The sequence below is a fragment of the Epinephelus lanceolatus genome, chromosome 21, assembly GCF_041903045.1.
Source record: "Epinephelus lanceolatus isolate andai-2023 chromosome 21, ASM4190304v1, whole genome shotgun sequence".
In the NCBI taxonomy this organism is placed as follows: domain Eukaryota; kingdom Metazoa; phylum Chordata; class Actinopteri; order Perciformes; family Serranidae; genus Epinephelus; species Epinephelus lanceolatus.
In genome coordinates, this window is record NC_135754.1 from 30349487 (window position 1) to 30365851 (window position 16365).

Below are 16365 nucleotides of genomic sequence, written 5' to 3' on the forward strand. Positions count from 1 at the left end.
TGTATTTGACACACTCTCTCTTGTCCTGGTCCCAGGTGGGTGTTGTGGGAGAAAATGAGGACTGGGTGATGGTCCACCAGGTGTCCAACGAACCTGAGGCTCGCTCCTTGGAGGTGCCAGGTCTCAACCCGTACACCTTCTACAGGTAGCCTCCTGGGAACTATGTCTGTCTCCTGTTATCTGTCACAAGCCTCTGACTCTAAGAGGTTTTGGTTAAAGGAACAGTGTGTAAGATGTAGGGGGATTTAGTGGAATCTAGCGGTGAGGACGGCAGATTGCAACCAGCTGAAGCTTCTGGTTAGAATTCCTTCAGTGTTTATTGTTCAGGAGGTTTTTACTGGGAGCTGAATTACCCGCAAATGTCTTCGCCTCACGTAAACAAACGGACCAGAGGCCTGTACGACGAAGCCAGTTCAACTTACCCAGGATATCTTCTCGTTGCTTGACTAACCCATTAGCCGTCTGGATAGCAGGTACTACAAAGCTGGTTATCAACCAGTTCAGACAACTCTGGGTTTAAACCGGTAAAAACACTGAACAAAGCAGTTTCATGTTTAAACGCTCTCATCACGGAGAGACTTCTGTCCATGGTGGCCAACGTAAAAATACGAATGGCCCTCTGTAGAGCCAGTTCTAGTCTACTGCAGAAACATGTCTAACTCTGTGAGCGAGGGCCTGCTCCCTATGTGGATATAAACAGCTCATTATAAGGTGATAAAAACATCATGATTTTCATTCTCAGGTGATTATACACTAAAGAAACATACCTATTATAATATATTCAATTTCTGCCAACATATACGCCTCAATCCTGCACACTGAACCTTCATGAATCATGTAAATGGGTCCAGATTGAGCAGCAAACAAACACAAGTGCACATGCAGCTAGGCCCAAAGCACAGACTTTAATTTTGTCCACTGTTTACACAGCATACTGCGTTATTACAGCAATAAAATGCCCTTATTAGAGACAAACCTTCTCATGATTCTCCCAGTATAATCTAATGACAGATAACATGGAAATTAAGCGCGTGCCGATTGTGACAAACAACAGATAAGGTGTTTGTGCTTTCCAGTATCTCGTCTAATTTCAGCACATCCCAGGAGCTTTATCTCCTCCTCTCCTCCTTTGATTTGGATACAAGCTCGTTACGGATAGTGTGATTTTGAAATTACTTTTACAGCACGCACATGATCTGTATCTCACTGCAGTCGGCTTGTTTTCCATGATCACATTCAATATAAACCACCGAACACTTCACTGAGCCAATCCCTGAAGACCTTCAGCAGCTATAGTTCTCATCATTTCCAACATCAGCGCTGCCACTTTACATTTTAGCAGAGTTAATCACTCACATTGGATCAAAATGGTGCTTTTTTTTTGCATATTCAGGCTGTAACAAAAATAAGCCCTCCGCTCATGTTCGTACTGTATTCATATTCAACGCTCTGATCTCCGTTCAAATGCAATAAGCCTCATGTAACAGGATGCAGACTGCAGGTATTACAGTACAGCTCATAATATTCATTTCAAGTTGCCAGATTCTGAGCTGTGATTTCAGGACACATTATAATGTTTTAACTCCAAACGACAGGTTCCGCATGCGTCAGGTGAACATTGTGGGCACCAGTCCTGCCAGTCAGCCCTCCAGGAAGATCCAGACCCTGCCTGCTCCTCCTGACATGGCACCTGCCAACGTCACCCTGCGCACCGCCAGTGAGACCAGCCTCTGGTTACGATGGATGGTAAGTAGGAAGTTGCTTATCCTCTCCAAATTATCCATAATGTTAGACCATGACAAAGTGGTATGTTCTAAGGAGTCTGGCTTGTTTTGACACACTTTTCCTCTCCATCCCGTCTCTCAATGTTCATGCACAGCCTTTGCCTGAGTGGGAATACAACGGCAATGCAGAGCAGGTGGGCTACAGGGTTCAGTACTCCCGTGCGGGTTCTCAGGGCCGGGCGCTGACCCACATCATTGCCGACCGTCTGGAAAGAGAGTTCACCATCGAGGACCTGGAGGAGTGGACGGAGTACGAGGTCAGGGTCCAGGCTGTCAACGGCATCGGGACGGGCCCCTGGAGCCAGCCAGTCAGAGGCAGGACGAGGGAGTCTGGTGAGTTAGCACCTTATCCGTCGTCCTCGGTGAAAAACAGCGGTTGTCTGATGTCATTAGGATTACAAAAACATAGCGTTGCTTACTTAAAGGAGCAGTATGCAGGATTTAGAAGCGTCTTGCAGTGAGGATTGCAGAGGTTTTTTACTGGGAGCTGAATTATCCCCAGAGGTCTCTTCCTCTCCAAAGCAAATGGACCAGGTGATTAAATCTGGTCACAACACTGAACAAAGCATTTTCATGTTATAAATCAGGGTTTCTCCAACGCTGTTTTTCACGACAACTTAAGATCCAGACCTTCAGAAGGTTTTTACCAGGAGCCAAATTTTCCAGAGGTCTCTTCCTCTCAAAATTAAACAGACCTGATGATTTAAACTGGTAAAAAACACTTACTAAAGCAGTTTCATGTTAAAACACCATGCTTCTCCAACGCTGTTTTACACATTTTACTCTGACAACTTAAGATCCAGACCTTCAGGAGGTTTTTACCAGGAGCTGAATTATCCCCAGAGGTCTCTTCCTCTCCCAAGTTCAGCTTGTCGGAGATGGACCCGGCATGTGTGCTCAGACTTTTTTCTCTGATAATTTAAGTTTCAGACCTTCAGGAGGTTTTTACCAGGAGCTGAATTATCCCCAGAGGTCTCTTCCTCTCCAAGTTCAGCTTGTCGGAGATGGACCCGGCATGTGTGCTCAGACTTTTTTCTCTGATAATTTAAGTTTCAGACTTTCAGGAGGTTTTTATCGGGAGCTGAATTATCTACAGAGGTCTCATCTCTTCAAAACAAACTAACCCAGTGATTTAAAACAGTGAAAACACTGAATAAAGCAGTGTCACGTTAAAAATCATTGGGTTTTTTTGGATGCTGTTAAGCTCGTCGCAGAGGGGCTGCTAACTATGGTGGCAGACTCAAAGCAGCAAATGGCCCTATCTAGTGCCAGTGTTTGGTTTGTCCATTCTGGGTTACTGTAGAAACATGGCGGATTCCTTGGACAAAGATCTCCACCATACTTTGATATAAATGGCTCCGTCTAAGTGTTATGAAGCATTTACTTTTTCTTTTTACTTTTAGTACGTACTGCAGCTGCCCTTAAAATGTACCTACTGTTGCATGCAGTATGCACACAATGGGCATACATACGACATCCTACTGGCTCGTAACGTTGCGCTCTGAACGTTGACCCTTTTGCTTTTATATCGGTTACCTTGGAGATAAAACGAACACCACTTACCAAGTTCGCCAGAGATAGAGATCAACCCAGAGAGCTCTGGTGTTGTTATTTTGCAATGTGTGTAGTTTAACTTTAAAGTTATAACTGCACAGATTGTAGATTCTCACATATTTGCGACAGTGAAACACATTTACATCTGCAGCTCTGTAATTGTTTTTTATAGTTATGTCCTTTTGTTGTTTGTGATTCTTTGTTCACTTAATCAGTATTCCTGTTATTACTGTTCAACTGGTCATCAGTAACTTGAATGCGCCGCCAGCCGTCGTTGCAGTTTCTGACAACTGTCAAACAGCTGTCAAGATGTCATCTCTCTGCGGCTCAGGCGATGTGACATATCGTTCGTTGTGCAGAGGATTGTGGGTCAGAATAGCCAGAAAAGCATGCTGGCTTACATACTGCATCATCGGACCAGATGTAGTACAACATCCTGGTATTTATTGGGACATACTAAATCTTTTTCTGCCATACTATATAGTATGGTAATGTGGGTATTTGAATGCACAGACAATGACTCTTATTTTCAGGTGATAAGACACTAAAGAAAACATAGTTAATAAATTCCATTTCTGCCAGTACATCCCCCCCAAATCCTTCACACTGGACCATAAAATATTTAGAGGCACATTTGTTTGCTTCTAAATATTCTAAATATATTTGAAATGAGGTGTTTGTTTCACACCTGAAACAGCCCCACAGCAACACACAAATCCCTACACAAGCACCACAAACATATTTATATTGATTTTCTAAAAAAGAAAGCCCTCTGATTACTCCTCTGATACTGTTTTTGCAACATCTGTGTTGAACATCTATGAGTCATATTAGAAGTAACAAACATACACTTACAGTTTACACTTTGCCATATGTTGAATTTATGTGTGAGCAGATTGCGTCCTACTCAAGAGCTCAATGCTAGAATCTTTTTAGCAGCCCACCCCTGTTTGAGTAAAAAAAACTCAAACTCTTTTCCCTTCATGCTCCTGCTTTCATAGCACTCACCAGACGCTGGGTAGTGAGGAATGGAAGGAGTGAAGGAAGGAGACTGAGGAAATTGAGAACACATGGACACGAATGTGGAATTCCTCTGCTCTTTTTTTCCACTCACTCCAGCAAATTCTTAGGAATCAGCGCATTATGTCCAGGGATGAGTGCCAAGGAAGAGAAAAGGCCTATTCTTGAGTCTTTTTTCTTTTCTCCAGCAGGCCTGGAGGGTATACCGGGATATCAGAGGCTTTGTGCAAACACAAGCATACATGATATAACCATAGCAGATCAGTCAAACTGCATCTCTGCAGAACACCTACGTCCACACAGTAAATACACGTGCACACAGGGAGCGTGACAAATGCATTTTTTTCCAGAGTAAATCGCAAACAATGGACTATTCAGGCATAATGTTTTCGCCTCTCTGCTCTCTTTGTTTTCCAGTCCCCTCCTGTGGACCCACCAACGTGTCTGCCTTCGCCACCACCTCCAGCAGTATCCTGGTGCGCTGGTTTGAAGTTCCCGAGCCTGACAGAAACGGTCTCATTCTGGGCTACAAGGTCTGTCTGTGCTTTTTATGTGTTTATTTACCGAGCAGTCAAAGACCTCTAATTACTTTTTAGAGATGATAGTTATTTTTGGGCACAACACAAGCGAAGCAGCAGGGTGACAGTATGTGAGGCCACTTAATTTCCAAATTCCCTCTTTCCCTCCCACTTCTCTTTATGTCCTCACTGGATCAGGTGGTGTACAAAGAGAAGGACTCTGACAGTGCAGTCCACTTCTGGACAGTGGAGGGGAACGCCACCCACAGTGTCCAGCTGACTGGTCTGGGGAAATACGTGCTCTATGAGATCCAGGTTCTGGCTTTCACACGGATTGGAGATGGACGACCCAGTTCTCCACCCATCCTGGAGAGGACTTTGGATGATGGTAGGGACATACAGTAGGAGTAAGAAACATTAAGCGAACTGGGTGGCACGGTGGTGCAGTGGTTAGCATTATCACCTCACAGCAAGAGGGTTCCTTGTTTGGACCCAGGGTAGGGGGCTGTTTTCTCTGGGTACTCCAGCTTCCTCCCACAGTCCAAAGACATGCAGGTTAATTGGTGACTCTAAATTGTCTGTAGGTGTGAATGTGAGTGTGAATGGTTGTCTGTCTCTATGTAGACTCACAAGTCAGTCTTTAGACGCTTTGCTTAACTAAAGACTGATGACTTTCTCCCTGATTTTGTGTTTAGATGGGCGGATACAATTTCAGAGTTTAAAAAAGCTCCTTACGTTGCAGAACCAATAGTAAATCTGCAGGGCGGTCCTTCGGTGGCTCGCTGAACTCTTGTGCTTGTAAACATAGTCCCACTAGAAACACATGTGGCGATACAAAATGGCTCAGCCACGCTCGCAGAAAACGCCGTCAAAGTTAGTGGATGTTTGTCGCGTTTGCGGCGACACATTCTCGCCAACAAAAAGAAAGAAACATAATCTTTTACAAGGCCATGACTCATCCGTCCGGCCAGACTATAGAGGGAATCGCCTTGTTGTTTACAAATACTTCCGGGTAGAAAACCAGCAGAGCTTTTAGCTATATGTGTGTGTATGTGTATGTATATGTGTATATATATATATATATATATATATATATATATATATATATATATATATATATATATATATATATATATATATATCACATTTTTCACATTACTGTATCACCGTTTGTAAAGTCTACAAACACAATGATTGAACAAACATACTATTTCTTAGCCGTTAGCAGTGTCTGTAATAGGTAATAACTCATTAAACGGTCCGTGAAAAAAACATTTTTTCCAGAGGATATCTTAGTTACAACATGATTGAGCTAACAAAGCAGTTTTGTGTTGCTATGTGTGGTATTTATTCAGTTTTGGGAAATCACGATGTCTAGAAAGCATCAGTGGCTGCAGTTGACAGGGACAGCTAACACTAGCAGCAAAGCTAACATCAGGACGTCATTTGTTAAAAGCCTCCCATTGTCGGATACGACATGAAACTACTCCAGTTAGCTCAATCATGTTGTAACTAAGACATCCGCTGGAAAAAATATTTTCTTCACGGATGAGCACACGTTTGATAAAACGGAGTTTAATCTCTCGGCATCCATTTTCAAGCTCTCTGTGTGTTTGTTTTCTTGCGGACGAGAAAAGGTAAAACAGCAGTGGACCAGCAACTCCCACGTTCTGTGCAGTAAAATGGCTGCTTTTGTCAAAGGAGTCTGGAGAGTATAGGTGGATACCACTGCTGCAGTTCCACGTTGGAAATCGCTCTCTGACAGCAATGTAAAGCAGTAGAATATCCTCAATACAGCGTACATTTAATCTGATAAAGATTTTTTAGCTGTCGAAAATACATTTTGCCGCTGTCCGCATCCACAACAGCATATTGCCGACCTTCCATGGCAGTACTCCTGCCGCTTATCCAAAACAGGGGCATGCTGACCGCCATCTACAGTAGGTGATACACAGACTAAGCATAAGGACCTCATAGAACTCCCACGTCAAAAAATCCTAAGTGTCATTTCTTTATGGAAAGTAGATTTTTGTTTTATGGTGTTGACCTGTGTGGATTGTAACTGGGTGTCAACAGGTCCTTGAAAAGTATCTTCAGATTCGATGGGTCTTAAATATTTTCGGTCACATTACCATGGAAATTTCTCCAGCCTGACAGACCCAGTGACTTTGTACAGTCATTGGACAGCCCGAAGAATTGCAATAATAAATAGCAATAGTGACAGCAATGAGATTTTTTACACTGAACACGTTAAATTTAAACTCACCCAGTTGTTGACATTTTTTCTTACTGTTCATTTTGAACTGAGTACTTACACTTGTCTCACACACACACACACACACACACACACACATACATATATATACATATATATATATATATATATATATATATATATAATATTATATTAAATATATATATTAAATGTGCATTTCCATTGCAAATTTGGTCTTAAATTTCATATAAAGTGGTCTTTAAAAAGTCACCTTATATGGTGAAAAGGCACTTTTAGGTTATATCTTTAGTTTGATGTGATATTTGGTCACCAAATTGACATTTTGAGTAATTCCTGATTGTTAAAGTGTTAAATATATTATGTCTGTTTCTTTCCTGCAGTTCCAGGACCTCCAGTGGGTATCCTGTTCCCTGAAGTGCGGACCACCTCAGTCCGGCTTATTTGGCAGTCCCCCTCGCAGCCCAATGGCATTATACTTGGTGAGTAACATTCAAGATCCTTTTTTGTTTAGGAAGAGTTTAGATTTCAGTTTTATGTGTTGACATCTTATAAGAAAGTCTAATAAATCTTGTCCAGACATGTTTTTATCTTTTGGATTACTGAGTGACCTGGAAACTCCCGAATACTGCCCCCAAGTATTGAGGTTTAATGTAGCCCACAGCTGTAGCTCCTGATGACTCTCAGCATACTTTTGTAATGTTAATATCAAATCCTGTTATTTTCCAGCTGTAAAGGGAGTTGGATTCTCTTGTAAGCTAATTGGGGATTTCCTTGTGAGTGTTTGATTCATTATACATCTGTCAGATAACTTGTTTTAAACGGTACAGTATGTCAGACCCACACAGTAGCACACAGGAGCAGATGCTAATGGAATCGTTTCAGAGAAGACAGAGCTGCTTGTTGCTCAGTTTGCTTTTCCCTCTTGTTGTGAGGGAAACCAACACAAGCAACAAATACCTAAAAAGCATGTTTCAGCCTAGATTTACACCCCCACTGAGCTCCGTATGAAGCCTCCAGTAAGATTGTTTGTCTCCAACTTCTCCGCAGCCTACCAGATCACATACCACCTCAACTCCTCCAATAGCAACACACCCACAGTGGATGTGCTGATCCCCAGCGCTCGCCAGTACACAGTGACTGGCCTCAAGCCGGAGTCTGTCTACGTGTTCCGCATCAAAGCTCAGACAAGGAAGGGCTGGGGCGAAGCTGCTGAGGCGCTAGTGGTCACCACAGAGAAAAGAGGTAACCGATAACTTACTGTATGTGTGGTGTATTTTAATTCTAACATGTTGCCCCTTGCAACCCTGAAATCATCAAGACATCATCCAGAGGAGCTGTATGCGAGAACGCAAATGTCCAAGTCAGTTGGGTTGGACGTTTAACAGACTTTACCCTGCCAGCTTCCTGCGAAATGTGCGACTGAGCCCATGTGTGAATAGAGCAGGTGAATTCACAGTGAGCAAGTGGGCGTGTTGATGATGTTTCCATCACACGACTGCCGCAAAACTTTAAGAATACAAACATCCATGGGTGAAGAAGAATGGGATTTCCCAAAAGCATGGGGTTTCTCCCAGATGGGTGTGGTTTTGCAGGATGTAGCAGGGCACAGAAAAGAAAGGGCCAGAAAGAGCCCCCTGGCAGAAAAGCATCTAGGCAAACGTCTCTCGTGTGCTCTCTGTTACCATCTCAGCCCTGCTCAAACTGTGCACATTCATGAGTTTTCAACAATGGAGGGTGTGTTATGATAGTTTGTACCAATAATAAGCCAGTTTGAGCTGGGCATTTATTTATGCACGATATTAATACATTAATATCAGAGTAAAAAAATATGAGTAGATTTCTGTTGTTGGACATAATTTAGTCTAAGGGTGTTCTCACATATAGTCCTACTTAAAGCAGCTGTGCGGAACTTTACGTTTACGTTGATGATAGTGCCCCCCTTTGGTCAAAGCGGTATGACACCCACAGCCTGGTGTCGTAAAATCTCGACTGCAACCAGCAATTACCGCATGCATTTGTTTTGGAGGGCAAGAGGAAAATCATAAATGTTCTGGTGTAGCTCTGAGGACAACTGCCTGCTGTATATTTGTGTTCATGGTCACAGTCACAGATAATTTTGTGGCGTTTGTTGTAACGTTACTAGACAAAAGCAGTTCACATCAGCTAACGTTACATTTAGCTTTCTTATAACTTCCATAATGAAGTGAAACAACATCTAACAAGTTGCGGTATATTCTCTAAATAAAAGCAAAAATGGCATACTTGTCGATTAGGAAAAGGGCCAACACGGGATCAGTTTTAAAACCTTTCAAATCTCTCAGCTCTCTCCACTTGGTGAATTCCCGACTGAGGTTTACATGCGTTTGGGCTCGAGCCCTATCACTGTCCCGTTTAGCCTTCTTCTGTTCTTTTTCTTTGAGATGGTGCTCCTTCTTTATCCACCATGACATCGAAAGTACAACCAAGTCCTTATAGATACATCTGGTAAAACTGTTATGTGTTCAGCAATGCCCGTTGCGTACCGCTTACTCGAAGAACACTCTCTGTAAACACGGCTCCTTCTTCTTCTTCTCTCAATTTATTGGCAGATCGCAAACAACTTCCAGGTGCATACCACCACCTACTGTACAAGAGACTACTCCCTACTACATGTCATTTAGCCTGTTTCTTAAATCCTACTCGTAAACACGGCTCCTTCTTCTTCTGTGGTTTAATGGCTGCTGGCCGCTGCGGGCGAGCAGAATCACTTCCGCCTCCAGGTGCCGTATTCTGGTTTGCTGACTTCCGCTGTGTCTGACCCGTGCCAGGCTGTGCCAAATAGCCATATAGAGAAAGGCTTTTTTGTCGCTGTTGGGTTCAAATAAATATGCGGATCTTTAAGGGGGGTGATACGAACTAGGGACAGTTTTATGAATGGTAAAAGTTCCACACAGCTGCTTTAAACAAATCGAACTCAGTCCTCTTAAAGTACACCAAAAAGTGGACCGACAGTAAAGGGACTCAGTTCTCTTTCTGGTCAACTTCAGCTCTGATGGGGCCTCAGACCTCTTGCTGTTCACACTATAACCTTGTTTTTACTTTGACGTGGCACTGCAGTGTGGTTATGAAGCCCCTCACTTTCAGATGATCTTAAAATTGGAGGCATTTCTGTGTGCTGTATGCTGCCATTCGATGTAATCTATCTGGAGATGTGCAGTGTCTTCTGTGGACCAAACTACTCCTCATCCTGCGGCCTTGCAAGCGTTACAGGCCGACATGGTTTCGTCTGTTTCTTCAAGCGTCCCAGGTCAACATCATGTGATCTAGAGGGCAGAGTACAGTGGCAAAGAGCAAATCTGTTGCACTTTGTGTTCACAATGCACAGGTTAAGTGACCCGAACCACCTCCCGAGGTGGTCTGGGTAAGCGCTCTGAGTCTGTTTAGAGGGCTAAATGTCAGTATAAATTTTAGCATTATTAAGTTGTACATACAACCCCTGGCAAAAATTATGCAATCACCAGTCTTGGAGGATGTTCATTCAGTTGTTTAATTTTGTAGAAAAAAAGCAGATCACAGACATGACACAAAACTAAAGTCATTTCAAATGGCAACTTCCTGGCTTTAAGAAACACTAAAAGAAATCAAGAAAAAAATTGTGGTAGTCAGTAACAGTTACTTTTTTAGACCAAGCAGAGGGAAAAAATTATGGAATCACTCAATTCCGAGGAAAAAATTATGGAATCATGAAAAACAAACAAACAAAAGAACACTTCAACACACCACTAGTACTTTGTTGCACCACCTCTGGCTTTTATAACAGCTTGCAGTCTCTGAGGCATGGACTTAATGAGTGACAAACAGTACTCTTCATCAATCTGGCTCCAACTTTCTCTGATTGCTGTTGCCAGATCAGCTTTGCAGGTTGGAGCCTTGTCATGGACCATTTTCTTCAACTTCCACCACAGATTTTCAATTGGATTGAGATCCGGACTATTTGCAGGCCATGACATTGACCTTATGTGTCTTTCTTCAAGGAATGTTTTCACAGTTTTTGCTCTATGGCAAGATGCATTATCATCTTGAAAAATGATTTCATCATCCCCAAACATCCTTTCAATTGATGGGATAAGAAGAGTGTCCAAAATGACAACGTAAACTTGTGCATTTATTGAAGATGTAATGACAGCCATCTCCCCAGTGCCTTTACCTGACATGCAGCCCCATATCATCAATGACTGTGGAAATTTGCATGTTTTCTTCAGGCAGTCGTCTTCATAAATCTCATTGGAACGGCACCAAACAAAAGTTCCAGCATCATCACCTTGCCCAATGCAGATTCACGATTCATCACTGAATATGACTTTCATACAGTCATCCGCAGTCCACGATTGCTTTTCCTTAGCCCATTGTAACCTTGTTTTTTTCTGTTTAGGTGTTAATGATGGCTTTCGTTTAGCTTTTCTGTATGTAAATCCCATTTCCTTTAGGCGATTTCTTACAGTTCGGTCACAGACGTTGACTCCAGTTTCCTCCCATTTGTTCCTCATTTGTTTTGCTGTGCATTTTCTGTTTTCAAGACATTAATTTTCTGTCTTGACGCTTTGATGTCTTCCTTGGTCTACCAGTATGCTTGCCTTTAACAACCTTCCCATGTTGTTTGTACTTGGTCCAGATTTTAGACACAGCTGACTGTAAACAGCCAACATCTTTTGCAACATTGCGTGATGATTTACCCTCTTTAAGGAGTTTGATAATCCTCTCCTTTGCTTCAATTGACATCTCTCGTGTTGGAGCCATGATTCATGTCAATCCACTTGGTGCAACAGCTCTCCAAGGTGTGATCACTCCTTTTTAACTGCAGACTAACGAGCAGATCTAATCTGATGCAGGTGTTAGTTTTGGGAAAGAAAATTTACAGGGTGATTCCATAATTTTTTTTCCTCAGAATTGAGTGATTCCATAATTTTTTCCCTTTGCTTGGTCTAAGAAAGTAACTGTTACTGACTACCACAATTTTTTTTCTTGATTTCTTTTAGTGTTTCTTAAAGCCAGAAAGTTGCCATTTGAAATGACTTTAGTTTTGTGTCATGTCTGTGATCTCCTTTTTTTTTCTACAAAATTAAACAACTGAATGAACATCCTCCAAGACTGGTGATTCCATAATTTTTGCCAGGGGTTGTATTTTCCAGTTTAACGTTATGAATTTAAGAATTTATCAGCAGTCAGGTAAGAGAACATCTGCAGGCAGTGTGGTCACGGTTGCAGCTATACCAGCAGTACAAGGAGCAAAAACTAACTGTATCTTTGTACACTGACTCTTTTAGGTAGCCAAATGCCTCGTCATATAATTAGTGACGCGTATTTTTTCACAAGGCGGGGAGGCGAACTAATACAAAATCATGTCTCATTGAAGTAACAGTTTGGCATGAGGTCTCCAGTAGGTTTAATCTTGGAGTTAAGGCAAAGATGAGGTTAATAAACAACTTTGTAGGTCACGGTTTTGATAGTTTATCCAGAAAGTGATGAGGTGGCCGATGAGAACATGCATAAGGAAGTCTTGAGACACACCCCTGGGCCAAACCCTGTGTTTTAGGGTCCTGAAGAAGAGGGGTCATTTACACAAAAGTAAACACTACGAAAATGTCTTGCTGGAGAGACGACAAGATTCATGAACCTCTGCCGATACGGGCTGGTGCCTAAATTGTCAGACAGCGTCAAGAAACGGCAAGAGGGAGCGGCTTGGTAGTGGAGTCGTTACAGCCTATGCCATATAACTGCAACGTCTCTGGTTGGAGTTGAACCTTTGTCGCATGTTATGCCCCTCTTTCTTTCCCCCCTCCAGTCTGCCACTTTGTCATCTCTTGAATAGAGGCAGATTGCCAATAAAGAAGAGGAGAGAAAGAAATGTTACAAAAGGGCTACATAAACAAGACACTTTGATTTCCATAGCAAAATTTTTATATGCATCATGTCCTGCCTGCTGCATCCCTCACTTGAACCTGAGTATTTCCAGTAGGTGAGAACACGTCTGACACAGACAGAACATAATTTACATGAGGAAAAAGTCTTCATAGTGCTGAATATGTGGCAGATGATTACACAACAATAATCAGACTGAGCACATGAAAAAACATCATTATCTCTAATGGTGTTTTGCAAAGTGGTATTTTGAAGTGTAATAGAAACAAACAGGAAACACAGTAACAGTTGTATGCATAATTCTGAGCACAGACACAGGTGTGTGATCTCAGTAATGGCACAACTTGTAGAGAGCCGCACTGAGCCTTCTTTGCACTCAGTTCATTTCCAGTTAACAGTCCAGTCAGCAGATGCGTTTTCTAAAGAAGTGTTTGTGCCCTGTGGGTGTTTATCGGAAGCGCTCTGATGCAGTTGTGAGAACGAATCAGTCCATCTGCTTCCCTCAAGGCATGTTGTGGATTGTTTACTCTGCAACTTTCATTTCTCAGCTACTTTTCATTCATCATGATCACACGTTTTTTCTCCCTTCTCTTGTTTGTGCAACACAGCCAATGCAAATGTGAGCAAGCGAAGTGTACTTCTCTTTTAACTTTTTTCCTTTCTCCATCCTTCCTTGTATTCCTCCGCCCAACATCCTTTTTCCCATTCATTCCCTCAATCCTTTGATTCCGCTCTATCCTTTACACTTCAATCTGTTCCCTCATTTACACCTTCTGTCTGCATGTCCGTCCCTCCAGCTCGCCCCCAGCCCACCAGCCGTCCCATGGTTCCTCAGAAAGATGTTCAGGCCCGCCAGGTTTTGCTGTCGTGGGAGCCAGGAAGTGACGGCCTGTCCCCTGTGCGTTACTACACGGTGCAGCTCAGGGAGCTCCCTGAGAACAACTGGACGGTCCACTCTGCCTCTGTCAACCACGAAGTCACCTCCTACATAGTGTCTAGGTGGGGCACACTCTCTAGCTTTCATGAGTTGATTTTTATTCAGTACCTTACATCCGCTTTGTTCCAACAAATGTTTTATCTATTTGTTCACGTTAGATATAGAGGATAATACTAAATAAAATACCACTTTATCTTCTCACAGTTCCCACTGCTACATCCACTTAAATGTTCCCTCGGCTGTAGTATAGTTGGCAAATCAACAATATCCTTAAACGGAATAATGTTTCCAGGGTATTACAGTCCGCTTTAGGACATAAACAGTGGTATAAACAAGTCAAACACATTCAGGGCAGTAATCAGCAATGAAGTCTCAGTTTGGAGGAAATTTACGCGAGTGGTTTATTTGAAAAACTCATAGCTCCCACAGCAAGGCTGCATTTTTCTTTCTGATATCTGTGGGTTAAAAGGTATTAAGGATCCAGCGCTGTAGTGTATCATTGAGATTGATGTGCTTTCCTTTGCTTCTGTCCCCAAGGCTGAAGCCCTTCACATCCTACCAGTTCAGAGTGAAAGCTACCAATGACATAGGGGACAGTGAGTACAGCGAGGAGAGTGAAGCGATCACAACTCTACAGGACGGTAAGAGTGACATCACAATGTTTAAAGTGTCAATATGCCATTAGTAAATTAGCTTGATTCTAAAGCAATCAACATTTCATTAACTAAGCTTAAGTTAGATGTGAGGATTAATACTGCCCTTGTATCTGTATGGTAAATATACTACAGCAGCTAGTTAGCATAGCTTAGCATCAGGACCATATAAAGGGAAACAGCGAGCTTGGCTCTGTCAGATGGTAACAAAATCCACCTACCAGTATGTTTTCTGTCTCTCCAAATGTAAAAATGACTTGCAGACTTATTTCTTGGTGGGTGCAATGACCTCCGAGAGTCTCCATTGGTTGCCTGGCAACCTCACAGTGTTGACAAGACTCCAGGACATCACTGCGCCCAAGAAATACTTCAGCACATAACAGCAAATAAGCGTAAATACCAAAATCTCAAACTATTCATTGGAGTAAGCAGGCAAGAAAAAAGGGCCGTATTTGAAAACACACCCTCCTCCTGCAGCTCCCCATATTTGTCCTTAGCTCCTCCCACCAGACGAGCATGGGCATATGCACACGCTTCCTACAATAACCCAGTGTTTCTCATACATTAATGTATTTGATCTTGTTTCATGGTAGAGCTCTCATGCTTACCAGTCCACAAATGAGACAAGAATCAGCTCGCTACCACACCTAGCAGTACCTCCGCCTCGCTCCCTGCCACTGTGGACTGCTCCGCTGGTGGGAGGGTGGGCAGTGGCTCTAGGGGTGGACCTTCAGTCAGTGGCTGTAGCGGCTCGAATTCAGTGGTCTCAGCGGGCTGGTGGCCGGTGGCAGCAGCGGGTCAAACCTATGTAACGGCAGCAACAGAGTCGTAGCTGTCCGGTCCCCTGGTGCAGGCTGAGTTCAGTTTGCTGCGGCCGCTGACTGGGGGTCCGTCTGCAGAGCTGCTGCCTGTTCTCGTCCTCCTGAGGTGGTCTGAAGCTGCGGGGAGTGAAGAGTGAGGCAAAGGACACATTGTGATTTGAGTCTCTACCTAACGTTAGCTGCATGAACATGAACATGAACTTGAAGCCGCAGACGTGAGCCTTTAGCTACGGTTAGCAGAAGGCTAAACTGTTAGCAACATTTTCTCTCTGTCTCTGAAAGGCTTAGTCCATACTGATGCATGTTTTATTGTGTTTATTGCCAGACACTTTTTGATAAGTCTGTCTTCCTTTTTTGGGTTGCTTTGCAGTGTAGCATTTATTGCAGATGTCGCGCTTTAACAGAAGACACACACACACACACACACACACATCTGCCTCTGTAGAACAGCAAACAGAATTTCCTTCTCTTCAGCCAAAGTCTCCAGTGATGCCCCAGATTTTCTAAAGCCTGGAAACAGAGCCAAGGGAGGTGCAGAAGTCGAGCGTCCTCTCACACCACTTGAATCACAGTATACTCAAAGTTTATTGTGGGGTTTTGCCCAATGACGACAAAATAAACCTGCCTACCTGAGCTTTAAAAGATGAGGCGTCTGTAATCCACTGTGTTTAATATAGTAATATTTCACATATACTGTATGCACATATACTTTATGAAGTATTTATAGGTGTGATATTAAAACTACGCACTTAATGTACCACTGTGAATGGGGTTTAATGCCAGCCTGAATTAGCCTATTGTTGTGACTCAGACACTGCTGGCAGAGGCAGCAGGTGATGTCATGTGCGCACCATCTGCAGTTACCATGAGACAGGAGCACGGCATTAAAACCTTTTGCCCAGTGGTGCTTTAACCAACTAAAGAAATGTTCCGTCTCCGACTGT

At 42.9% G+C, this 16365-nt stretch overlaps 1 protein-coding gene across 5 annotated transcripts in view; it reads left to right on the forward strand.

Moving 5' to 3' along the window:
• sdk2b (sidekick cell adhesion molecule 2b) overlaps positions 1-16365 on the forward strand; it is a 468332-nt gene that overhangs the window by 410792 nt on the left and 41175 nt on the right. For all 5 annotated transcript variants that reach the window (XM_078163249.1, XM_033611150.2, XM_078163251.1 and 2 more), the window contains exons 23-31: positions 36-145; positions 1596-1746; positions 1880-2117; positions 4776-4891; positions 5075-5264; positions 7493-7591; positions 8160-8354; positions 13808-14009; positions 14485-14588. In XM_078163249.1, coding sequence (XP_078019375.1) covers positions 36-145; positions 1596-1746; positions 1880-2117; positions 4776-4891; positions 5075-5264; positions 7493-7591; positions 8160-8354; positions 13808-14009; positions 14485-14588 — 1405 coding nt within the window. The remainder of the gene's footprint in view (positions 1-35; positions 146-1595; positions 1747-1879; positions 2118-4775; positions 4892-5074; positions 5265-7492; positions 7592-8159; positions 8355-13807; positions 14010-14484; positions 14589-16365) is intronic.